This window comes from Thunnus albacares, chromosome 9 (genome assembly GCF_914725855.1).
Source record: "Thunnus albacares chromosome 9, fThuAlb1.1, whole genome shotgun sequence".
NCBI lineage: Eukaryota > Metazoa > Chordata > Actinopteri > Scombriformes > Scombridae > Thunnus > Thunnus albacares.
The window spans coordinates 26,727,267-26,753,037 of record NC_058114.1 but is presented as its reverse complement, the minus strand read 5'-3'; the positions used below and the strand labels follow the sequence as shown (position 1 = coordinate 26,753,037).

Here is a 25,771-nt window from a genome sequence, read left to right as displayed (position 1 = left end):
TTAATGTGGAACAAGATGTGCATTCAACCACTGTGTGCTGCTGTGATTGTCAATGTCACAGCGTTTAATACAGACTTGCGCCGTGTTGGACGTGCTGCCGAAATCTCACTAGATCCAACCTAAGATTGCTGTCGAGACTCTTACATAAAACGTGACTCAGGAGCTTATTCAGACATGAGGCCCGCATGTCAACGTTTATGCGATGTGATACACGTCTGAAAAGAGATGTTAGAATTCATTGTGACCTCTGTGAATCCCTTTGTTCTGCGCAAATAAGCAGACCTTCGGTACAAACTTTTTACATTCACAAGTCAGGAGGAAGTGAGAGTTTGACACTTAAAGGACAGATTTAAGGTAGAGTATCACCTGAGCTAATGTCAGTGACAATAGATGGAAAGTTAAACAATGGCTCAAGGAGCAAGTGACTGAATTTTGGTGTGGATCCAAGACTTCTTTAAGTGCTTTTTTAAAAACATGTTACAGATTTGAAGTACTTCACTTGAATGAGAAAAAAAAACAACCCATATAGACATACATACACCATGATTTTCTTTTGATAAGTGTATTTTGATGCAGATCTGGACCCAGATGTGGTTAAAAAAAACTTGAGCACTGTTTCACTGCTGTCTAGTTAGAATGAGAAGCACAGTCCTCTTATGTAGTAAAACAGAGCAGCTCTGTTTCTCTGCAGCAGTGTTGCTTTAACACTGGGTCAGCACCTAAAACTGGCGGTGAGTCTGTTTATAGTGGCAGAGGACGTACGTTTCCAAGGAATTCTGCCCAACTAAAATGTGCAGTTTGGTTTCAGTATGTTGTGCATGTACAGTACAAAAAAGTGCCAAAGTTTTAGGCACTAAAAGTGAGGATGCTAACAGAAATAATGCTATAAATGGTTTTTATTTACCCATTAACTTCATACAAAGTGCATAAATCAGAAGGAATGAAATCATTGTCATGCTGCAGAATAAATTTGGCATCAATCAGACACCTCTCTCATGGTATTGCATTAAGAAAAAGAATCTAAACATCTTCAGCAGCTACAACGTTTGCAAAGCACTGTATGTGCTGAGGTCAGTGTGTGTGTGGGCCAGCAGGATATTATATAAGCTTGTCTTTATTCAGTCTCCCTGATTACAGATGGAAGGCTTTGATCCTGACCGAGCCTTTCATTGCCTCTGGCCTCGTTCTCGAAGCCTTTTATTAAGACAAACCCATATTACTCAGCCTGATCTCCCTGTTTGTCCTCCTCTCACCCAGAGAAAACGTATTCATCTGCATGTTTTGCAGTTGGCAGTGTGGATTGCATATATAATCAGCACTTAAACTCCCCCCCCCCTAAACACAAAGGCAGAAAGACACAACATCTCATGTATGAAATTACGGTAATTAATACAAAGATCAGACTGCACCCTCACTTCTACACCTGATGTGAGCCACCTGTGTATGTAGGTCAGCGTTTATGTTCATTCACTCACATTCTTTGCCGCGCCCAGTAAGAAATCTGTCAGTATGAAATCTGTACCAGGCCCAGTATGAAACATGTAGGATTTATTTTAATTTGTAACCTGAATGTGTATTTTAATGATCATTTTACAGTTTGACACATCTACAGGGACAAACATGTTTTTGGAAAAAATTCTAATGAAACAGCAGCAGCAACATGTAGCTTCTGAAATGTATGTTGATGATTCATCCACACATCCACACGCAGTATCTACAATGTTTTCGGTGATAGAGATGGAGAGTCACGCTCCATCACTGTTTTATTGTATATTTTGTGTTTTCATTTGTCAGAATCGAACACTGAACTATCACACTTTGCTTGCTGCAAATTTCCTGCACTGGCTGATTCTAATAAAACAACAGCCTCACACACAACCTTCCACAAAAACTCCATCATCTTTTCTGTCTTTCTAACTCTGATTCACTTTCCTTATTTCCAGGTTGAGGACGTAATATTCTGATCTTTTACTTAAGTAGAAATAGCAAAACCAAGTAATATAATTAAAAGTACTCATGATGCAGGCAGAATGGCCCCTATCAGTGTTATATTATTAGAGATCATAATATATAATTATTACTGATGCATTAACCTGCAAAACAGAATTTGAATGCTGAAGATGGTTGGGGTAGAGCTAATTTGAAATATTTTACACACGTTTGGGTAGATGCATCATACGTTATGAGCTAGTCACATGTTTTGTTTGTCAAATCTTTGCTTATAACGCATAATGGCATAGAAATATAAAGTATCATATTTGAAAAAGCGAATTAAAATACTCAGCTAAGCATTTCCAAGTCAACACAGTACCTGCAAGTCTGGCCAGTATCAAAAGAAATCTAGTCTCAATACTTGTTAGCATGACATAACAAACAGTTAACACATGTAAAATGATCATATCATTTTAGAACCACAAGTTCCATTAAATTAAACGTACAAGTAAACTGAACTTCAATTAAGTTGTATCAAGATAACTTGATATTTTATTGTTTTAGCATTCATTTAAAACAAAGTGATTCTGTTGAGGAGATAACACACAGTAATACTACTTTTACTGCTTGTCTTTGGGCTGAGTAAACCCTGGTGTCTTGCTCCGTTTGGTTTGATCCTAAATGATCCTTTTACTGCTTTCAGAGGAACTTGAGACATGAAAGAACAGTTAAGTCCAGCTCAGACGCAGTGAAATTGTTCTTTTCCCCCCACAGGCCTTTTACTACACACAGTTAGCATTATCCACGAGGAGATCTGAAAGACTTCACCAGCCCCCTTAAAGGGACAGTTTGAGAGATGATCCCTGTGTTTAGGGATTTGATTTGCATTGGGAGAGTGAGAGAATGTGCCAAGATACAAATGAGTAGTTTGTGTTGTCAGATTTATAAATTGTGTACAAATGTTTTTCCTCTTCCATGAGGAGCTGAGCTTTGTACACAAGTAATTGTGAAGTAGGAAATGCAACCACGACTATGTCGACATTTGACATCTGTTGGTCACTTGGTAGTCGCCGCATGTAGTATTTTGTCTACTCACCTGGGTTCCTGGTTTGTGAGTGGTGACAATCTCCTTGATTAGACGAAGCTCTGAGGGCGTGACTCCACCGACCAGGAAGAGGAAGAGCAGAGGGTTGTCGCTGGGATGTGGACGACTCACCTGTGGAGTTGAGATAAGACATTGTGATTGGTCAGTGTATTTTTTAGGTCATGTGAGGTGTTGATTCTTTTTCCTATTATAAAACAGGTTTGTGATAAACAACACTTTGTCCAGGAACATTTAATCATTTCCTCTTCATATAACCATCTGCGGTTGAGTCTGTGTCTTGTGGCTGAGTCACTGCTCAGCTGGACACTTGTGATATTGTGGTGATGCTGATGAGAGTGAACTCCGCCGGGACACAGGTCGCTGCGACTACAAACAAAGCTCAGCAGATGATTCTCACCCTGGTGTTATGATGGCCGACACGTGGTCATGTAAGCAGGTGTACACACACACACACACACACACACACACACACACCTTCATACAACACAAGCAGACACATAAACAACAGCACCACATCACCTGCATGTGGAAGCTCTCACTAAAGATGTGTTTTAACAGCAGGGTGAGGTCTGGTGTATCTGCTGTGCGTGATTGGCTGTCCGGGGGAATAATGGCTGTGTGCTATTGGTTGGTCAGCTGCACTCAGGACACATCCGCAGCCGATGAATACTAACCAAGCAATCAGAGCGGCAGGGGGCGGACCCAAGGCGAGAGTGGCTGTACACGTGAAACACCAGCAGGCTGGGGTGAAGCGTGTCAGGCGTGATTCAACGTGGGTTTCTCGAAAAAATGTGTGAACAAACGTTTTCTCGTGTATTCTGCTCATGTTATGTTTTGTGTTTTCGAGATGGATTCGGCGGCACTTGGTGACTTCTCAGACACACCAGCACCATGTGCAAATAGACCACCACCTGCGTGTTGTTGAAGAGTCTGAACCATGTGCACTGCCATGGGACACACAGGGAAGGAGGGGCTTATGGAAGCGTGTGGAGAGGGGGTGTGAGGGGGTGTGTGCGAGATAAAGTGTAAGTGAGGAGAAGAAAACATTATTCCATGATGAAGTACATCCTCCGGCTTTTTTTAGAGGTGCAACCCACTCGTTTTTTTTGATACATATTATTTAGATTTAAGTGCCTCCGATAAATTTCCATGTTTGTAATGGAAATGGCGTGTTGCCAGTGTTGCTCACATTGTGTGAGAGGATCAGTATATCCTTTATGACTGCTGCCCTGTTCTCCTGATCCACTGTCAGACATCCCAGTCTTCTCACATGTACATTTACTTAAGTAAATACTTTTACTCCATTACATTATCTGACAGCTGTAGCAACTGATTACTTTTCAGATTAAAGTTTTACATAAAAAAACATAAAATATGTTTATACAAAAACAACTGATTGCTAAATATTAAACTAGTGGCTTTCAACCTTTTCGTCTTGTGAGCTTTTGTATAAAATGAGTGTGTAGTTGTGGCTCCTCGTTAAGTTTCCGATGTCTATCAGTTGTTTAGCAGTTCCACCAAAGAGACATTTCCTGCCTAAACTTCTCACATGGTTTCATTTCAATAACTCTTCAAATGAGCCAGTATTTCTCACGCACACACACACACACACACACACACACACACACACACACACACAAATCAAAGATTAGAAAAGAGTCCAAAAACTGAAAACATATTTGTGTAGCCAAACTTTTTTTTTCCTTTCCTCTCCCATTTATCATCTCACGACCCCTCAGATTTGTCTTGTGGTCCTATGGAGGGGCCTGACCCCTAGATTGGAGAACACTGGACTAAACTAGCTAACTGTATATAAAGTAGTTAAAAGTTTGCTCTTCCTCAAGCAGCTGCAACAGTGATATGCTGCGTATACTATATATATTGATGCAGCAGTAACAATCTAATTATGTCATATATAATAATATTTTGGTCACAGAGGCCTATTTTCTGCAAAGAAGTAACTCTACTTTTAATACTTTGAGTAAAATTAGCTGTTAATACTTCAATAATTGCACTTAACTAGGGTTTTCATTGCAGGACTTTGACTTGTAATGGAGTACATTGTTGTATCTGTGTACTTTTTCCAACACTGTGAAAAGGTCACTGCAAGAATTGTAGACAAAGTGGCCTCATCTGCTGAGCAAAATGTTAATGGTTGGATGAATCAGTAGTGCTAGTGAGCAAATAACAAATTGTGCTTCATAAAATGTGAGAAGTCCTGTAAACTTTGGACTTAAAATGTATGTATTAGGTGTAAGGTTGAGAAACTGTGGCTGAATTAACTTTTGAAGGAGCAGGGGTCAGACTGCTAAACAGAGACTAAAAATGGGGCACCAAGCACACACACGTACCCAATTAGTTACAAACAGTTATAGGTGACAGTTTAAGCAGCGGTGCACAAGCTCACAGTGGGTCATAACCCAGAATGCAGGGTCTGCAGAGTGTTTAATGATATAAAGTATGAAGTACACAGAAGGCCCTGTGGTTAAAAATAGATGTTTTATTGGCGTGTCTTATTGCATGACGGGTGTGCACTGTGCTCCTATAGAATACTCTAAATTCAGGTTTATAGGTTTAGTCTGTCTGAGTTGGTGGTTCGTGGGCCAAGTTTCTTAATTTGTGTAAAACCAGGTCATGGTTACACAACCGGTCTTATTCCCCCCCCTGGGTAATCATCAGTTTAAGCAGGCCCAGATGTTGGATAATCAGACTGTGGATAGTGATCTGCTCTGTGGTGGATATACATTACCCACAAGCCCCAAGCTACATGTCTGTTGCACAGAAACATTTGGCCAAAATATGAACATAACCCAAAGATTCAGGTTTCTGGTTTTTGACTCTGAAGATGCAGTGCACGTTGAAACGTTAGTTGTTTGCACCTCTGTAAATTGCTAAAGTGAACTGTGTGCTCCAGTATATTCTTTGGGTGCAGTCTTTGAGAAGTGGCACATTGAACTGTTTGTAACAATTTGTCCTATTCTGAGAGCACCGACCTCTGCCTGTGGAGAAGCTGAAGCGCAAGAGATTCATTCAACTCCAAAAGTTCAGGTCTTTGCATCTCCCCCTGAGGTATTCAAAACATTAAAAAAACAAAACTGTAAAATAATGAATGAATAACTAAATGAATGATTTCACACGTCATGGCAATGGCGGAATAGATGGGGAAGGCTGGATGTATGTGTATGCGGCGGAGGACGTCTCTTATTATTTTTAGGAACATGGCAGGTGAGGAGCTGTTTTTGTCCGGTGCCAATGTTCCTATAATGTATTTAATATTCAACAAGTTTGCAAGACAAATCACCCGTGAAAGCATTGGCAAGGCAACTGTAATCAAGTCACAGATTCAAATATGTCATCCATGGAGTCTTGTGATTGGTTGACTCACTCAACGTGAAAGCATCTTTTGTCAGATGGAGGTAACACTTTCCGTGCTTGTTCCTGCAATGTTACTGCTTTCATTCACAACACAGCCATACTGGCATTTTCCCTGAAATGTTACTAGGTCTTGAGGTGGGAAATTGGTGGTACAGATTTCCCTGAATATCGATCCCTGCTCCCATTCACACATGACCCCATGCAGGAAATGTTCCTGAACATTTCAGGGATAGACTGCATGTGTGAAAGGGGCTTTATACAACAGAAGGTACTGCAAATGTAAAAGTTGTGGTTACATCTTCTGTTGAGCTTAAGAATTTTTGTTCAACTTCTGGATGCCATGATTCTTGGTAAATGCACTGAAGACAGTTTGCAGTGATTGTAGGTGGAAAAACCAAGAAATAAAACATTTTTATTGCTGATCTTTGGCTCCTACTGGCTGGTTGGAGAAAGGGCAAAAGGGGGGCTGCGATCAGTTTAGGGGGGCAGCATGTTAAGCTGTCTCAGTGAAGAAAATTGAGATCCGTAAATGTGAAAAGAAGCAGCTGGCGACTCCATGTGGAGACACGTGGATGTTTGCCCTATAAAATGTGATCCTTGTGCAAAAGTATTGTGTTTTTCTTTCAGAATCAGTAACTGTGTAAACTGACAATGTTTGCTGTGCGTCAAAATCTCAAATGTGTGAGTGAGTGAATTGGCCCACTAAGGTAAACATAGTATACATGCAGACATGGGAAGCTTACTCAGCAAATTGTTAAATTAGGTCAAGTCCAAGCAATGGAAGAAGGCACTTCATTGTCCACAAAGGGTGGCTGGAAAAGGAAGGGTTAAGATGATGTGACAGAGTTGACCCCATTACATATAAAAATGTGTGTCTGAGTGTACATGTGTGTGTGAGCACTGTCTGACCTTCATGAACATGCTGAAGCCGGTCTTGAGCAGGTCGGTGAGGCCTCCGGACATGTGCTCGATGTCGGGGCATTCGTGTCTGTCAGGGTGGAAGACTTCCTCCAATATCTGCCGCAGGAAAGGACGATAGGTGGCCTGGAAAACACACATGAACACGAAAGTTAACACGCAAGACACCTGCACTGACAGGACTTAATTTATGTTTATATACAGGCATGTATCAATTTTACAGTGAAATAAATAATCTTTACATAAATATGTGTGTATGGATGTGATGGAGGAGCTGTTGGTATGTCCTCCTTTTAGTCCCTGCATGTTTGTGTGAATGGCCGTGGGTGTGAGAGACAGTCGAGCTATTAACAGCTCTGCTCGGCTAAACAGGCCGCTGACTTATGAGTCACTTCAGGAAGAGTGTTGCAATCAGGTTTAAAAAAAATTCCTGCATTGTTAGATGTGGCTGAAAACAGAACTTTGGCTCATCATGAGCAAGTGTTAAAGGGGAAAAATCAAATCAAAGTTTCTGGAAAGAGATGTTGCTGCTCAACTCATGGTCCCCAGATGATGAATCCTGATGACTTTGATGATCTCCTGACTTCTCGGACCACCATGTTGTTAACATTCTTGGCTTTTAGTGAGATGTGAAATTTTTATTTGTCCAATACTTATGACTAAATAACTGCAAAATTAATGCCATTCCCATCAGCCTCAGCTGTACTTTGTGTTTAGTGCTAATTAGCAAATGTTAGCATGCTAGCACGCAAAACTGCAGTGGTGAACATGGTAAATATTACACCTGCTAAACATCAGTAATTGTAAGCATGTTGGTATTTAGCTCAAAGCACCAGTGTGCTTAAATGCAGCCTCACAGAACGGCTAGCATGTCTGTCGACTCTTAGTTGTGTTTTCACAACATTGTTGATATTTGAGACATTTGAATACTGAAAGTCAGTCACATTTTGGCTTGTTTTCGATGTAGCTCAGTGTGTATGTGCGATGAAAAACAGTCATATTTTTCCTATGAACACGATCATATGACCTGCCCTGCTTCTCTAAAATGGTAAACAGCACCTGCTTCACTTCTCCATAGTTATGAGCTGCCAAGCTTTCACAATAGGCATAATATTTTATTACTTTGAAATATGCCCTTGAAGGAGATGAACTGCAGAGCTTCAAATAAAGCCTCATAAATGCCTTCTAATATTCTTAGCAGCAACGGGGAGTCAGCTTTTTCTGCCCAGCTACCCAGCACAGAATGAACCATTTATAGACCTCAAAGCTAGCAGATCAAGAATTCAGTTTTTTTTTTGGTTCATGGGAGTGAACTACGCTGTCGTAAAGAACAATAAAGAGTCAGATAGGACTCGGCAGAGCTTTACTTTGAGTCATCTGAATAGCAGAACTTTTAAAACAATCAGGCTGATTATCTTGGAATCATTTTACATGAGTTTACAATTTACTGAAAATGTGAGTGAGGTAAGAAACAAAACTTTTTCTTTTTTGGGATGTTGTCAAAAGATCATCTGAGAAAAGACTGTTGAGTCAGGCAATAAACACAAACACCTACACACACACGCAATGTTGTCCAAATGCTAATGCACCCAGGTGTTTCTGCCCACAAGTATCCTCTCACCTCAATATGGTGTATCAGTATGTATCATTCTTAACAGAAGACTCACAGCCTCCCACTCCTCTGGTCCCTGAGGAGCAGCCAAACTAGGCCTGGGGATATCCTGAATTACATAAACTAACATTTACAGCCAACAACAACACTTTGCTGCATGGGTCAGCCTGCACAAACTAAGCTCGGAGTAAACACATTAATGATTCACCTCCGGCTAAATAACATGTTCGTGCACGCACATACATGACCAACAATATCGCAAGTATAAACGACCGATCCTACCCACAGTCACGCGCACTCCATTTTCATCTGCTTCCCAAAAAGCTAAAAGCAATCCTATTAAATCACCACCACAAACACCCACATGATAAAAACAATATTAGAATTAGTCATATGATAATGCCAGTGCTTAAATATTCCTGTGCACACACACACACACACACACACACACACACGCACGCACACACACACACACACATACACACGTGGGTATCAGTTTCCCCACAGGTTTTCTTGGCATGAGGTGGATGAACAAATTAATTTTCCAAAACAACATGGTGACAACATCGAAAACACACACAGGACAGAGAACAGAACGGGCCGGAATATTTTACTGAGTCAAAATGATAACGAAGTTGTGCTGTGCATCTCATTTTAATCCCTTAAAACAATGTGCCAAGTTTTCATCAGCACAGGCTCTGTGCTTTTTTTCTTTTAAAGGGTGAGTTCACCCAAAATTCTCACTTACCTCTAATGGTATGTAGCCATACAGGTAGTTTTGATCACACACACGCACACACATATGTGAAAATATTAAAACTGCCACAGAAGACGCTGCCGGTAGTTTTCCAATAGGGACGATTTGTTTGGTAGAAAGTTGTTCCAGTGAAAATGGACAGTGCATTCTGTGGGTTATTCACAGTATCTGATTCTGTTAAATGTATTCATGTAATGTATTTTTTTAACAGTATGACTGAAATTCTTTTCACCTCCATTGTAAAAGATAAGGCAGAAATTTGTGACACATATCTCAAAACCTGGGCAAATAAAAACTACAGGCATGTACAGATTCCACTATAGTATATGAGGAAAAAAATATTCTTTTGTAATTTGGATGAACTACCCTTTAATTATTATTTTTTGAGTATTTTATGCCTTTAATTATGTAACACCAGTACAGAGAGGACAGGAAACGAGGAGGCGAGAGATGCAACAGGTCCCCTCCCTGAACTCAGTCTTTCAAAGGAAACAGTACTCACACAGAATGAAATTAAGTAGTTTTTTAAGGAATAGTTTTGGGAACTGCAATTATTGTGCTTGTTTGTGTAACTTGTGTTCTTGCTGAGAGTTAGATAAGAAGATTGGTACCACTCTCGTTTTTGTACATTTAAGGATATGTTGGTTTTCTTTTTAGCCTGGTGCAGTGTCTTTCTGGAGTCTCCGCTGGTTGCCGGGCAACCTCATGGTGATGACAAGACTCCAGTAAGTCACTGGCCTGGACAAGAAAATGACCAAGCAACTATTTCTTTGAATGATTTATAGATGCACAGTGATGCACAGTGCAACTTCTAGATATAGACATTATAGGGAAATATGAGAAAAGATGTTTTTGTAAATTAGGTGAAATTACCGTCTTATGTCATGTTATGTCATGTATGTCTTCCGAAATCATGTTAATGTATCACATGTATGACATTATGTTCCATAATCAGAAGACAAAAATGAACACAGCCAATACTTTACATAGCTTCTATCAAAATGCCAATAAAATGCACTTCTGTAGGTGGAAAATACATCTAGTCAAAGGTGTGTATGCTTTCTATGGTGCAATAATAAGTCAGTAATACATATGTACACTGTATACACAGTCAGACTCGGATGAATCATTTTCTTGTCTCTATGGCTGCATATTGGTTATGCAACTCTTGCCTTGCCTCGTTGTTCTTAACAAAGATTTTATATAAGGGTGAGAATTCTTGCAGCAATAAAATAGCTACCATTAAGTGTTCCTCAGACAAGCAGGAAATGAAGCCCCTCCCCTCCGTTGAGGTCAATACATAGCATTAGACTCCAGCTGTTACAGGCTCCATCACTCAGATTTCATTGATGTATTTTTTCCAAGAAATTTGTCAGCGCTCAGTTACTCACAGCTTGACATGTGCTCAGGAAATGTGCGATTTTCATGCAGCTCTACAGCGAGCACACATGTGACAGTGCAAGCATACAGGAGTGATGCTGTCTGCCGGTTTGATTAATTATGGTTGGAATAAACAGAGCGTGACTGGAGCCAACAGAGAAACTGTGCTGTTCTCATTTATATTACTAAACCCGTTTGCTATTTTCAAGACACTCCTTCACTTAAATGAACTGTGAAAGCTTGATTATTGAAGATAATAGTACTGTGCAAAGTGGTATTCATCCCACATTGACCCATCGCTGTGTTTGACAGGGTCTTATTTCAGGCTTTTTGAGGAACAAAATCAACAATTTACATGACATACAGTAAAAAACCTCTCATTTATGTTTGAACCCAGAGGAGGAGAGCTCGGCGTCGGGGGAAGACATCTTGACCGACAAGTATCGGCTTCATCAGTGGAAGGGGATGCGTGCTGAGTGCAGCTGATGGATTTTTGAGGTTTCTCAAGAACAGGCGGTAGCTGGAAGATATCACGCTGTTCTCCTTTTATATGAAATCATTTTCATAATTCAGCAGAAATGAGGACAGACAGTCCTGTCCTAACAGAAACACAGTGGCGCTCCTCACATGCGTGCACTCACACACCCCGCCTGTACAGTAACAAAGATGTCTACACATTTTGACAAAGCTGACTTTATATGGTGCTCTGCCACTCAATGAGATTGTGAAGTAATAAAAAAGCTGCAGGAAAGCTTTTTGACAATTAAGGGAAAGAACAACAGAAGTAAGTTTAATGCAATCAGTCTCACAGCTGCACAGAGTTCTGGATGATTTTATACTGCTGAAGAAAACTAGGAGGAAAATGGATGAAAGTTAAATGTTGTTATGCTCATATAACAACTTATCATAATACATTTTCAAACATTTCTTTTTATCAAACGTTCCTCCTGAACGCTGGACTCCTCCATTGAAAGCAAAGCTTTGTACCTCATTGCTTAAAGTATGGATCAATGACTTATGTAAGAAGTGGGGAGATGAAAACCCAAATCGACAAATCAACACAGCAATAAAACACAAAAAGGGAAGAAAACAGAGGTCCATCCAAACATCTGCTGTTGTAAAGCTTTTTTTTCAGGCTCGACTCTAGTTCCTAGAATATTTCTTTCACTCTGCTGTCTTCAAAATACTCAGCTAAGAAATAAGTACGACGTGTCTTAAACTTTCGTCGGCTAACCTTTATTTTCTTGCCCTATAATTCTCTGAAAAGCTACCCAATCAAAGTGAAGGACAGTGGGAGTGAAGTCTGTTGATTGTCTGTGAGAAAAGGTAAGAATCTTTCACAAGGACAAAGATGCACAGAGGGGCCCTCCTGAGTTACATAAGCTTCAAGACACAGACAGTTTATGAAGAGGCTCTCACAGTGAACTCCTTCTCTTGTGCTGTTTGCCTGTGTGACGCAAACAGGAAGGCGACAAAAAGAACGCGGGCCAAAGGTCCTCTGCTAAATCTCTGCCTGCCACATCCAGAGTACAGAAACAGGTAAACAGAACATCAGCCATGTGTGACAAACAATTATTCCAAATATTCAGCTTGTCTTAGGTGTGCTGGAGAATATACTCATGTCGTTTGAGCTGCTGTGGTGGTGGATAACAGTTGATGTGTGTGTGTGTGTGTGTGTGTTTTTTTTGATGTTGACACACTTGTCAAAAACTGTTTGTGTGTCTCTGACCTGGTGAACTCCATCGCTGGCGGTGTAGACAGAGCGTAGTTGCTTGAGGTGGTCTCTGGTATGGCTCAGACCTCGGAGGGTCTCGAACATCTCCTCCACTGCAGAGTGGGCTCGTTCTGTGGTCAGCTCTCCGGGATTTGCACAACCTAGCAAACACACACATGCAGGATTACTTAATGATTACTAAATGAAAATCCACTAAGTTTCTTTCTTTCTAACACATGCAAGAAAACATTCGTATCTGCAAAAAAATTGGGCTGTAAGATGAAACATGTTGGCTTTTGTGGGTAATTTTCTCAGCTGGGTGTGCGCTGAAACCAATTATTAAGGTAAACGCTTGGAAGCGAGAGGACAAGAGCTCCTTTATTCGAGGAGAAAACACTGCTGTCTAATCAAAAGCTAAGGTTCCCTCCTTTCTAAAGAAGTGCGGATGGAAGCAAAGAGACTCGCTGTGAAATAAACTTGAAATGGCAGAGCTTAAGATAAGGGGAGAGACACACAGGAGAGACAGTGACAAGAGAGTGGGGGGCTGGAGGGAACAGAGCATAGGAATGTGAGTGAGAGGTAAACAGAGAGAAAGTGAGAGGACAGAGAGATCCTGAAGGAGGATAGAGGATGGCAGCGCCGATGGCAAAGTAGGTCGACTGGCACCTCGCAATTCCCCCTCGAGCTGCTCAGGTATGTGGGAGCCTTCCGTTAACAAGAAGGTCAGCTGTGTTATAGAAGATATAAACACAAAGCTGAAAACTGCATCAGCATGTATATGCATCTTAAGAGGCTCATTACTAACGAGAACATTGATGACTCAACTGTTTATGCTGCAAAAACAGCAAATAAGAAGGCACTTTTTACAACATCGTAGCGTGTCTGTATTTTAAAGGAATAGTTCTATATTTTCAGATTTGATGACAGACTTTACGTGATGGGAACTTTAAGCTTCCTGGATGGAAGCTGGGAACTAGGTGCTGGGATAAGATTACGGGAGCCACTTCCTGTCTTCTGCCTCTCTGGGCTCTGTTGGACCACTTTGTGATATAAGAGGTGTATTACACCACCACAAACACTGCCTATAGGTGTGTTTATTCATTTATTTATTTATTTGTAAGGGACCACGAATGTTGCATTTCATGATTCTAAATTATCTGAAATTATCTGCAGTCCACTGATCACAGTTAAAGCACAAAAGACGTAAAACAATGAAACACATAAGGGTCATGCACAACTTAGCAAAACTTATACCATATTATAAATTAAATGGATGTTAAGCAAACTAACAAAACTACGGCTATACTAGCAGCATTTGGTTATAAACCAAAGTATTGGACAAACTAAAAATCTGTCGTGTTGGTGGTGCTACAGGAAAAGTTGGATCACTGAGGTCATTAGGTTTTATCGTCTTGGACCCATAAATATCTGTACAAAATGCCATGGAAATCCATTCAATAGCAGTTGAGATATTTCCGTCTGGACCAAAGTGTTGGTCTGACTTTGCCATCCATATATCCCTGCTGCTAGCATGGCTAAAAACAGCAAAAGCGGAAAAATATTGTAAAACGCAGAAAAATTGCTTTAAAGCACATTGATAAAAACTAAAATGCAGTGCATCTAAACGGTCTTATGGAATATGTTGCATGTAGAATATAGAATATATTAACAAACTGGGACACGCAGGTCTCTCAGTGACAGGATACTGTATGCCCTGCTCTCAGTAAAAGATAGCAAAAATTGGCGGGAACTCCTCATTAGTCTAATCAAAGACTAATGAGGCTAGACTCAAAAGGTTATGCATGACTTCTGCCACCATGGGGTTACCATCAATCCCTGGAAACTCAATTAAAGCTCTTACTTCGATATTATATAACCACGTATGAGCTCACATGTTACACAGACCTTACTTTGGAAAGAAGTCAAAGGCAGACATATATGTGAGTAATATGTGATTGTTGAAGATAAGATCAACATTCAGGAGACATGTGGTAAAAATCTCCCTTTATGCACACATATACATCACTGGCTTTGCCTGTAACTTGCTGTAAATTGATAGATTGTGAGGTCAGTTATGTCACTCCTAACTCTTCTCCCTCAGGACCGTAAAGACAAGATATGACTTCCACAAGGCTAAAAACTGACTTGCGTAAATACTTTGCTTCATTTGATTTGGCACAACATATATGCTTAGGAATACATCAATGTCAGTGCAGTAAGATGACGTACACTGAACAGCTTGACTTTGTCAGGCGTGTTGTTTGTTCTCTGATAGTTCCTTTTCCTTCTCATATAGATGATATCAAATTCAGCATGGCGAGTCTTTGTTTTGAGTCACTGCCTTCAGGAATGTAAAGTGTCTGGCTTGGTGGTTTGCTCTCCTGTGCTGCTCTGGCTGAGAGGTAAACTTTTGGGGAAAAAACAGCAGGGCTATTTGATGGTGCTGAGCGTGAAGACTCAGTCAGATGTGGGTCTTATCTTTCCAGACGCCCGCAGAGGAGAAAGGCATCCGAGAAAACAAACTAAAGCTGATGTTTGTCTCTGAGCATTTATACTGTCAAAAAATACAAAAAATAAAAGGTAAAATACAACATGCAAATGCGGGAGTAAATTTACATGTTGCATGATCTGACAGTAACCATCTGTTGGTGGGGATGTGTGAATATTCCATGTGTTCGCAGCAGGAGTGCACAGGAGGAGCTGTGCAATAGGAGTGGGTTGGAAATAAGGGCTAGGTAGGAGGAGAAGTGTAAATCTGTTCGAGTGCTTGCGTGTCTGCAGTGAGAGAGCCGGTTGACTTGTTGCCAAAGCATACAGTGCAGTCCAGGGGCTCGGTTTGGAGCTGTGGCAGGCTTGTTGGATGCAGGTCCCCCCACCCCCTCCCGAGGCAATCTGTGGTTGTGATGTTGATCGTGGCAGATCCTGAGCGGGAGCAGGACCAGGTGCTGATCCGGGAACATCCAACTTGGCTGTGAGACTGAACACCTGTGTCTAAAATTCATCTCACGCAACTCTACCACGCCACCACCCACCATATCTGCGCCGCACCACACTCACGCCGCTGTCTGATAGCTCTCACGCAAATATGTGAGCTGAATTCTGTTTTGTTCGAGTCAAGCACATAATAAACTTATTTAACTGCCACCTCACTGTCTCCTCGCATAATTTCTGGTCTTTGTATGATTACAACCTTTGTAAAACTGAAGCACATGATGGGAAATGATGAGTAAGTACATGGCATTTGAACAGCTCTGCATAATGCCATTTACGTCTATAAAAAAATGCATCTACTTCCTGAAACTACTCAGTTTAACAGTCACCAACTTGTTTAGAAAATTACAAAGTAATATCTGACTCAGCACTGCGCTGCCAAGAGAGAGAAAAGGAGGAGAGAGAAAGTACTTTGGTCCTTAAACAGAGAACAATAAGAATCCAGACAGGAAAAGGTTGATTGAGGGTTTTCTAACAGAGCCGGAGGTGAGCAATAGCTACTTAGAGGGGTGTGAGTGCAACTTGTGACGCAAAAAAAATCAACCTGAGAATCACAGACAAATGTGTCACTAATAAATGTAGATGAATAGAGATTAAAACAAAAAAACAACAAATAGTGATATTGACAGTTACTATCTCTCGCATATAACGTTACACAGCAATTGAGCAAACAGAGACTGGATGCACAATGTGTGGAAATAATTAATAAAAAAAAGAAGGAAATCTGGAAGTAAGAAGGCATTTGTCTCTATTACTACTGCCACACTGTTTCTGCTTACAGGAAATATGGCCTTTGCTAAAGAACACAGGGAACATTAAATTAGAAAAACGCAGTCTGTTTCCTCAACAACCCTCAAAACACTGCAACAACTCTCCATCTATGCCTGACCCCACAATCAAAACTAATCGCTCTGTACTTATCGGTGGAATGTAGACAACGAGACTACTTATAAATATCCTGGCGTATTTTGAAACCTGATCAAAAATTCTATTCTGGTCTGAGAAAAGAATGAGGGTCCGTGATTTTTAGAGAAGGAGAAACAGAGAGAGAGAGAGAGAGAGAGAGAGAGAGAGAGAGGGAGCAAAGCACTGATTTTTTTTTTTTTTTTTTTTACAGAGAGTTTATATCAGCCTCGGTAATCCTGTGTGGAATGTTGAGCAGGAAAATCTCACTGCTACTGTATCTCAGGATAAAAGAACAGAGACGGAAGTGGTGGGTTTTCAGTGTTTGTCATGACCCTTTTCCCTTAAATGATGCTAGTTGTCACCATGGCAACCGTGTGATCTCTAGGTCTGGAGGAAGTTACTTCCACGTGGTGCCATCATGAGACTGATATAAGAGGAGTTTAGCTGTACTGCGGAAACACGCACATTAAGGTTTAGAAGAAGCTACAATGAATTTACCTTCAGCTTTTCTTCTTGTCCTCAAGAGCCAAAGCAAACACACAAAGAAGGAAAAATGAAAAAGAAACATTTTGTGCTGCAATATTCAACCTTAAAGGGATAGTTTGCATTTTTTGAAGTGGGGTTGTAAGACTTACTGTATTGTACTTATCCATAGTCAGTGTATTACCTGCAGTAGATGGCAGTCTGCACACCCCAGTTTGGAGAAACAGGCAGAAGTACCGGCACAGAAGCTAAGCAATGTACTGCTGTGGTCAGGACCAGCAGCAAAACAAATTTTAGCCGCCTAAAAAAAGGCCCACTTAAAAAAATTAATATCAGTATAAGTGTACGCCATAAGTAGAATATTTTCTTTGCTTTACCCTGCAGTCAGACAGCCCTTTCTTTTGGCACTGAACTGTAGAACTTCTGTATTCCTACGCATACTGCGCACCGCATTACACCGCATATCAGCTGTTTGGATCAGAAAGTGCTGCTGCAGCGTAATAGAGTGTGCAGCATGCATAGGAATATGAAAGTTCTACGGTCTCTACCTCATACAACCCCACTCCAAAAAATGCAAACTATCACCTTTAACCTAAAATGGATTTGCAGATTAAAATGAACAATAACAGGAGGAAATAGTATAGATGCTTTTTCAGCAATTAGTATGCTCCTTATTGAAATACTCAGTGTGTAACCAGCATATGTGCTGAAAGGTACAGTATACTGAGGATGAGCTGTGGACAAGACGGCATAAATACATTCACATGCATTAAATCCAAACATGTACACAGTGAAGACTGTAAATCAATTCATAACAACAACACAAAGTAGCCTCTGTTCCCTCTTAATACACTCAACATGCAGAACTGTTGTCACTACTTTCATTCTTGCACCCAGTAGAACAACCCAGTAACATGCATCTTTTGCTCAAATCAGGCCAAAACTGTATCACAGAATATTTCATTTAAAAGTTTCCATCTATATACTTCTGCACACTAAATATAGCGTATACTCAAACATGCTTTATGTTTGTTTGCCCTTTTCACAGCTGTGATTTGATGAGTTTGAATGTAGAATTGTAAATTAGAGCATTTGCAGTATATGAATCTGATGACTATCCTGAGGAACCTGTTATGCCATGACGACTTCATACAGCAGGCAGTGACAAAGTTGGATCACGTAAGCACATAAGGTCTGCCATCAAATAATTAGTCAGAAGTCTGTATTCATATCCCAGAAAAACCAAAACATGTGCCTACTATTTTCTTGCCTGTGAATCTGATTAAATTGCCTCATATACTCGGAATGTGTCTATGAACTAAGAATGTCTCTGACGAAAAGCAGTAACACTTTAAGTCCCCCTCCTGTTTTGCTTGTTGTTACTTCACTTTATTTGATGCATTTTTGAGCTTCACTGTGCAGAATGATGTTTGTTTTCACATCCATCTGCTGAAAGTAGAAAGTTTCTCTGTGCTCATTGAAAATCTGAGGCATGTGCATACGAGCAGGATTTGTGACATCACAACTAGTTTGGAGCCAATTCTGATCTATTATTCAATTTACACAAGTGTGATGTGGAAACTTGAAACCTCCAGTGCACAAACACTGAGAATGGACTTAACAGTGAAGTAGGAGACATCTTGTGTCCAGCAGTTAAACTTTTGAAATGAAAAATATTTGCATATTTATACTTTCTGGAACTTTTGATAAAGGTGACGAAGTAGGTGTCATTTGAACAAGATAACTGAACTTTTTTTGTGGAAAAACCATGTCAGACACAATTTATTATTCAAAGTAGAGTATTTTATATACATCTTAAAACACGTCTGGGAGGATCTTTAAGCTTTGTGTCGCTTTGCACTGGTGTTGTCAGCTTGTGATCTCTGCTTCACCAGACTGTTAAACAGCTCCCTCACAGGCTGCTTATGACACCCGGGCAATTGGCCAAAATAACAGTAAACTAATAAGGGCCAGCTAGTGCCAAAGGTGCCGGCAAGGCAAAAAACAAAAGCTGACAGTAGGCCACAGATGATCAACGACAGGCAAGCCGCAGCTGACGGTTGGCTTGCTGTGTCAGCGCTCTAGAAGTTGGGCCCATAGTTTGTCTGAATTCTGGTGATAAGCCTTAATCCTCTCCAGAGTGGCCCGCTTGAGAGAAAACACAAGACCTGTTAATCTGGGCTGCTTCACAGACTCTTTACGAAGTGCAGAACAATACACACACACTAACTCACTTAATAGTTACAACATGCCAGTATCTTAAGCTTCAGTCTTCCGCCGCAGGACTCAGTGTATTCACAGTGGATGTGATTAATCACATGCTGAGGAGGGTGTGGTCTTATGGTGAAAGCTTTTCATGGTTGGAGCGGGCCACAAGTAGCATAACTGTGGAAAACAGAGGGATTTGCGTGTAAAACACTGTCTCCTGAGTGCTTTTATGTCAGCTGAGTGGTTTTGTTAGTGGATGGGCATGCGGGCTGCACAATGGCCTGGCAACAAGGTCCTCAGATGTTACGCTGTCTGCTAACAGGCGTGAGGAGATCAAACAGCAGGCACATAGGACTCACCCACTGAGGGGGAAACACCTTGTAGCCGCCAAAGGGAGTTTCTGTCCGTGTGCGTGGGTTTAATATAATGACTAACGAGAATGGGGGTACACGTGTGTGTTGCTATAAGGAGATCAGAGATCTCTATGTGTGTGTGTTTGCCCTGTGTGTGTGTGTGAAAAAAAGATGGATGAAAGTGGGGACAGTGGCTTAAATCAGAGGGTAATGATCTGCTCAATTAGAGAGTGGTGGCCGCTAATTCTCCCATCTGGAGATTAGGTGGTACGCTCACACACACAGAGATACTAATACGCACACACTCATTGGTGAAATCAAAGCTGCACACAAACCAAATACAAGGCTGTTTGAGAAAAATCTTGGCACTTGTGCAGATACTGTGTATGTGAAAGACAAACATCTTTTAAAAGATTTCACAGGACAACTAATCATCAAATACAGACATCTGATATCTCAATGAGACAAACTAACCTTGTGACTCAAAGGCAAATTATGGCTTTTCATATAAAAAAAAATATGACTCTCTAAGGACTCACATTTTTCCCTCTTTTAATTCAAATACCTCAATCCTCCCAGACAATGGTTGATTCATGACGGCAGTATTAGCTGCCGAAATGAAAACGTTCACTGAAAAAGAAACTCATGCGTCCTTATGCTAACCCAGTGTTGGCTCTTTGATATTGTTCCTCATGATTTGTGTTTCACCTCGCTGTCGTCTGCTATTAGCCGGACTATCAGACTCGCTGAATTTCACTTTGATCTTCTGTAATTACAGTGCGGTATGTTTGTGTGAGTGCGTACGAGTGGGTGACTGTGTGCGAGTGACGCTGTTGTATCATAATTGCGGTGGTTCCAGTGTTTCCAGCGTGGCTTCAAGGTAGATCAGTGAAATCAGGCAATGTGCGCAGAATGCCACCGACTCCAGACAAAGACAAAATTACAACGCTGCACGCAATGCAACATGAGTCCCCTCCTTCACATGAGATGACGAGGGGGGAGCAGGGGGAAAGGAGAGTGTGTGTGTGTGTGTGTGTAACAGTGTGTATTATACTGGGATGTTAAACAAACCCCTTTTCCACATCAGCCCTACTGTGGCTGTCTGGCTGAGTGGATATACAGTATGTTAGCTCTCCCGTTTCATAAATTTCCCTGTAGTTACATAACCACATCCCAGTGGATCACCAGGTGCTTATTCACACGTCTACTGCAAAAATACTCTTCAGTGGATTGATGGAATACATGCACACAGGCTATGCATACAAATGTTGCACTCATACTATTAGTTCATGCATACAAACAAATGTAATGTTCTTAATGCTGTCACCATGGAGATGCTTGTGCTGGATATGTGATACAAAGTAAGGCTCTTCCCAGAATTCCTGGTGACATCAATGAAAAAATGTTGATTTCCAACATATTTTGTACAGTGTTTGCTAAAATTGCATTAAAACACTCGATAATCACAATGGGCTGGATGAGAAACAGTAACGTTGCAGACCATAAAACCAAAACACAGAGCTGAAAGACACTATAAAGCTCCATGGATCAGGCAAACTGTGTAGTCGACTGAATATGTGGATTTGTCACTACCTTTCACTTTAGACAAAGTTGTTCCATATATTAGGTTTGGACATCAGAGGTGGTGACAGATTAAAACTCCTCAAACAACAAGAGTCTCAGAGCCAGTAGTAGCTATTAGGTGGAAGGTGTGGTCCATTAATCACTATTATATATATATATATCTAAATATCTATATTTAGTTGGTCATTTTTATGTTGATGTTCTGGTACCTTTCATGTTTCATGTTGTTTTTATGTCTTTTCTATTTTCAAGAGCCTTTCATATTGAGTTTAATCAGTTAAATCTGTGCATATGTGGCAGTTTAGGACTTCAAAAGCCGGATACATGTCACTTACAAACATGAATGTAAACCATCAACACATACTACTTTTATATATACTACACATACTAATTACTACTTACTGGTTTGGGTTCATTGTGTGTCGAGACATCTTGAAGACGGCAGATGTGCCGATACATGTTGGTGTACTTTTAATGTATTATCTATATATTGTTGATATAAAAATATTGATTAGAGCAGCTTTAAAGGGCCTTACTGGTTTTTCATGTTTTAGCCCATTTACCACAGATTCCATACATTTACATCACAGGTAACCCTTTTGCTAACCAAGCTGCTGTATTTTAGACGTTTATTGCATTTTTCTACCATCGTTTGGGCAACCATTGTTTTTTATTATTTTTTTGTAATGTATAAATCTCTGATCCTTCCATGAGTTGAGTAATCATCACAGTGAAATTCATGTTTCCATTATATTTTGCAAAAGCTACATTATCTTTCTCTGGTAATACAGTGTACACTTGAATTTGTGTCAGTGCGACTAAAATATGATGTAATGGCAGGAAAAATTCAGAAAAAAAAAAACTTGAGACTGTACAGCATGCACTCAATAATGCACATTATAGAGAGCACATGTTTTGTAGTTAAGGAACTAAAACTTGAATACACACTGGTCAAGTCCTTTAAGCAAAGCTCTGAGAAGTGTATGTGCTCTTGTGTACTTAGGGTGTCTGAGTTCACATAGTGTCACAAGGTGCTTATCTGGCCAGTCTGCAGGATTTATGTTTCTGTGGGTGAGAACGTAGTTGACATGGCAACCCGAGACCTTCTCACAGGCTGAAAAGGCTGCTTGCACTGAACGAGCACAGCGAAGCTAATAAAATCTGCTCTCATTGTGTCTGTGTGCATTAAAATGTGTGGAGTACCTGTGCATACACACACATGCATATGCGTATCAGGCATGTTTTGCATTACCAGCGGCAGCTTTTCCTTATATGTGAAATAAGAGAGATTGAACGTTCAGGGAGACGTGATTACATTTGAGGAGCCAATGTTATTTTTTCATGCTATTGGCTGGCTACGACAATGTTATGTAATGATTAAAAAAAAAACAACACCTCTTTATACAGTAACTCTTACGTGACTATGAAAGAATTCAGTGAAGCTGCTGAAAATCACCTTGTCTGCAAAAACAGAAAATTCTGATTTAAAAGATATTTTAGAAGATGTTTTTGAGAAACATATTGCATAATAAAAAGATGCCTCAGTTCCTTGATCTATAACATTACAATTTCAGAGAAAACTGCTAAGAAAACACATTTTCAGTATTGCATTTAAACCTGCTGTGAATCTTATAAAGTCATGTTGCTGAGTCTTCTATTTATACCGGTTGTAAATATTTAAAAACCATGTAAATGACCTTGCATTCAGGAAAGTCCTCTCTGTCCAGTAGGTCAGTCACTGAACTCCGCTGAACCTGGAGAGTGTTGCAACGCAATCATACCTGCATGCGTGTGAAAGAATGTCATTAGCACTGCGATGACTGAATGTGTGTATGCGCCATGCCAGGACAGAGAGAGTGTTTTTTAATTTGGTGAAATATGCTGCGGCTGTGTGCACATGCATGATTAAGCAGTGTGCACACTCCAACAAGTGTGAATGTGTGTGTTTGTGTGTGTCCGAACTGGTAAGGGACAGTTTTCAACACTCCTCAATTCAAGACCATTCCTGAGGCCCGGCGTCAGCCGTGCAGACATCAGGCCATTCCACAGAGAAAAGTGCTCACAGTGTTTCCTTTTTCTAATCTCCCAGCAGGAGCTGGCAGCATTTGAGCTCCTCAAACTGCTGACAAAGACCTTGACTGTAGGACTGTGCTGTGAGATTAGGCATCTCATTTAAACAAGTTACTGTGTACAGACATACCATGAGATAATCATGCTGAGCTGACCAGCTCCCCCTGCTACAGTATACAAAGAAAGATGCTGGGCCATCCAATAATTTTGATGAACTAAAGTAGAGACACTATAAGCAAAAGTAGGGTTATTCTGCCCCCTAAAGGACAACAGAGACAGAGCAGATAGAGAACTATGTACAGCACACAGGGGGTGCAGTAAATGGCAGCTTGCTGAATGAATAGTGTCTCGTCTAGTGTCTGCAACATTGCAATTCCTTCAACAGTTCAAACAGTATAAAACTTTATGACAGTGTATCTGTAATAGGCTAAACCTTTATTAGAGCAGAGAGTATTCTTCTGAGACTAGTAAACATTTTTTTTTTCCACTGACAGGGAGCCCTCTGTTGGTCAAATGCAGAGCAGCACAGAGCAACTGTCCTCTCTGCCTCTGTTCAAACATCCACCTAAACTTAATGGACAATGTAATGTATGTGCGGGGTTACTGTAGCTCAAGTTGTAGAGCCATTAATCGTAAGGTTGCTGGTTTGCTCCCTTGCTCCTCCTGTCCACATGTTTAAGTGTCCATGCAAGACACTGAACTGGGACGAGAGTAGCTTTGAACAAAAGTGTTTGCCAAATAAATGTAGTGTAGTAACGTAAACTAAGGTCCTCAGGTGAAGGAGAGTTTAAATCAGTGTAAATCAATGTGTACTGACAGCACAATCAACAGCACTGGTGTTAGAGGAGGAGGCTGTTTAATAGCGACTGGCTTGTCAGCTTGTACCTGTTTGACAAAGCCAATAAAGTTGGTTCCAGACAGCCAGAACACAAGCAGAAATATGCTTGACACTTTTTAAATTATGTGTCACTGCTGGAAGAAGTGATGACGTGCAGAAAGTTAAAGATAATGAATCAATTCCGCCAGCGTACGATGAGATCGAAGGGTTTTGAGGTTTGAGAGAAAATCTGCAGATACTCTTTGTTTGATAAAGGCCCTGACAATAGTATTTCTCAATCAGCTTCGATATATGAGTGATTGGGTCGTACATGGACAAACAGTTTTCAGCCAAAGTTAGAACGGTTTCGGTTATTTCAAATAAGAGATTTATATATTTGTGCTGTCTTGGTTTCTCCCCGCTGGCTGGAAGTGGGCGAGGCTCACTGGAAAAAAAGATGATGTCTTGGACTTCCGATCAGGATTTTACAACACTTAAATCCAAATCTGATGACATTTATAGTGTTGTTTACTGATGTTGCCAGGCCAATGTCAATCAAATCTAATCAGTACACACCCAAGCCACTGAACTGAGTTATTTAGTGTTGAACTCCTAATAAATAACACCCATTTTTCCCCTAACTTTCACTTTGATTGTTTATTTTGTCATGAATATCTACTATTATAAAGAAATATTTGGGATTTGAAACCAAATTTTCAGGAGCTTTAATTTTATTTACTGCACATTTAACAAATGGTTTTAAGTTACTGATTTTGTTCAGAACTCTCAACATTTACCACAAGTTTTATTTGACTACATATCTCATCTTTATCCTACCATGAGTTCCACACATTATGTAATCATTGAACAAAGAAAGGTTGCTGAAACATCTGCGCTAATGTCTTAACTGTATGTGTTGCAAAATTTTGATTTTTGGTTCTCTTTGAAACCCTATCTTGATTTCTGAACATGAGGTCATTTTCTTAGTAGTCTTTGTAGTTTTCATGGTTACCAGTGTGTCTGTTACATCAACGTCAGCGTTGGTATCTGGTTGACTATCTCAACCAGCGAGACTTCAATAGAACAATGTTTGTGGGGTCAAAAAAAAAGCCTAAAGAAAAGGGAGGTCAGAAACAAGGTTAAATATGAGTAAACAAGGACTTCCTCCCTGAGGGTAAAATCTGCACCTGGACTTCTCATTACTGCTGCGCTCTGAGTCTGCTCAGCACCACAGAGCACATGTGGCCCAGAGGAAACAAGCTCATAGTGCTGCTAGTTTCCAACATTGCATCAAAAACACACAGGCAGAGAGAGTTCTGGGAAAATTTGCTGGCCAGTGGGGGGTTCAATGGATCACCTCCCCAGTTTTCATGAGTAACCATGCCGGTATTGCATTCTGTTAAAGTATCGAGAGTGTTAACAAAAATATGAACACAGCTGCGCACATATACACTCACACTATAAGCTCAGAGAGAGCTGGTTGTATACTGATGCTCACAGAGCTGTTAGAATCAGATTAATACAACGTCCGCTCCATCTTTCCACAGGGAGGAACCAGGATTTATT

At 40.5% G+C, this 25,771-nt stretch overlaps 1 protein-coding gene across 1 annotated transcript in view; it reads right to left on the bottom strand.

Annotated features, from left to right (window-relative positions):
* The window catches only part of scfd2 (sec1 family domain containing 2), an 87,612-nt gene that overhangs the window by 1,435 nt on the left and 60,406 nt on the right, over positions 1-25,771 (bottom strand). The window contains exons 6-8 of the mRNA XM_044362772.1: positions 12,809-12,954; positions 7,322-7,456; positions 3,029-3,148 (exon numbers count right to left, since the gene is read on the bottom strand). Coding sequence (XP_044218707.1) covers positions 3,029-3,148; positions 7,322-7,456; positions 12,809-12,954 — 401 coding nt within the window. The remainder of the gene's footprint in view (positions 1-3,028; positions 3,149-7,321; positions 7,457-12,808; positions 12,955-25,771) is intronic.